The sequence below is a fragment of the Bison bison genome, unplaced genomic scaffold, assembly GCF_000754665.1.
Source record: "Bison bison bison isolate TAMUID 2011002044 unplaced genomic scaffold, Bison_UMD1.0 scf7180017864213, whole genome shotgun sequence".
In the NCBI taxonomy this organism is placed as follows: domain Eukaryota; kingdom Metazoa; phylum Chordata; class Mammalia; order Artiodactyla; family Bovidae; genus Bison; species Bison bison.
In genome coordinates, this window is record NW_011494785.1 from 39,520 (window position 1) to 39,955 (window position 436).

The window sequence follows — 436 nt, forward strand, 5'->3', positions numbered from 1 at the left end:
CCCTCAGAAGCTCTATGGGGAGGTGATGTCCCCGTTGTTCCCCAAGCCTTACCCTAACAATTTTGAGAGGACCACTGTGATCACAGTACCCACGGGGTACAAGGTGAAGCTTGTCTTCTGGCAGTTTGACCTGGAGCCTTCGGAAGGTTGTCTCTATGACTATGTCAAGGTAGGGGGCAGATTAGGGGGGTGGGCAGAGGGGGGACTGAGTGTCTCTGGAACCAGGGGACCCGGGTTCTGACCGGCCTGGCTAGGACACCCTGCCTGGGGACACAGCCCCAAGCCGGTGAAAGCTGATGGCCAGGTGGGGCTCTGGAAGTCCAGAGGTATCGAGGATGGGAGGCCACTGCTCTGAGAGACCCTCGTGGAGCACAGAGGGGAGAAACAGAGAGGGAGGGGACAGGCCCTGCTCTTGGGGAATGCACTGTCCACAGGA

The 436-nt window shown here is 59.2% G+C and overlaps 1 protein-coding gene across 1 annotated transcript in view; it reads left to right on the forward strand.

Moving 5' to 3' along the window:
* Positions 1-6: 6 nt before the first annotated feature.
* Positions 7-436, forward strand: part of C1R (complement component 1, r subcomponent) — a 13,038-nt gene continuing 12,608 nt past the window's right edge. The window contains exon 1 of the mRNA XM_010844915.1: positions 7-169. Coding sequence (XP_010843217.1) covers positions 26-169 — 144 coding nt within the window. The 5' untranslated portion in view covers positions 7-25. The remainder of the gene's footprint in view (positions 170-436) is intronic.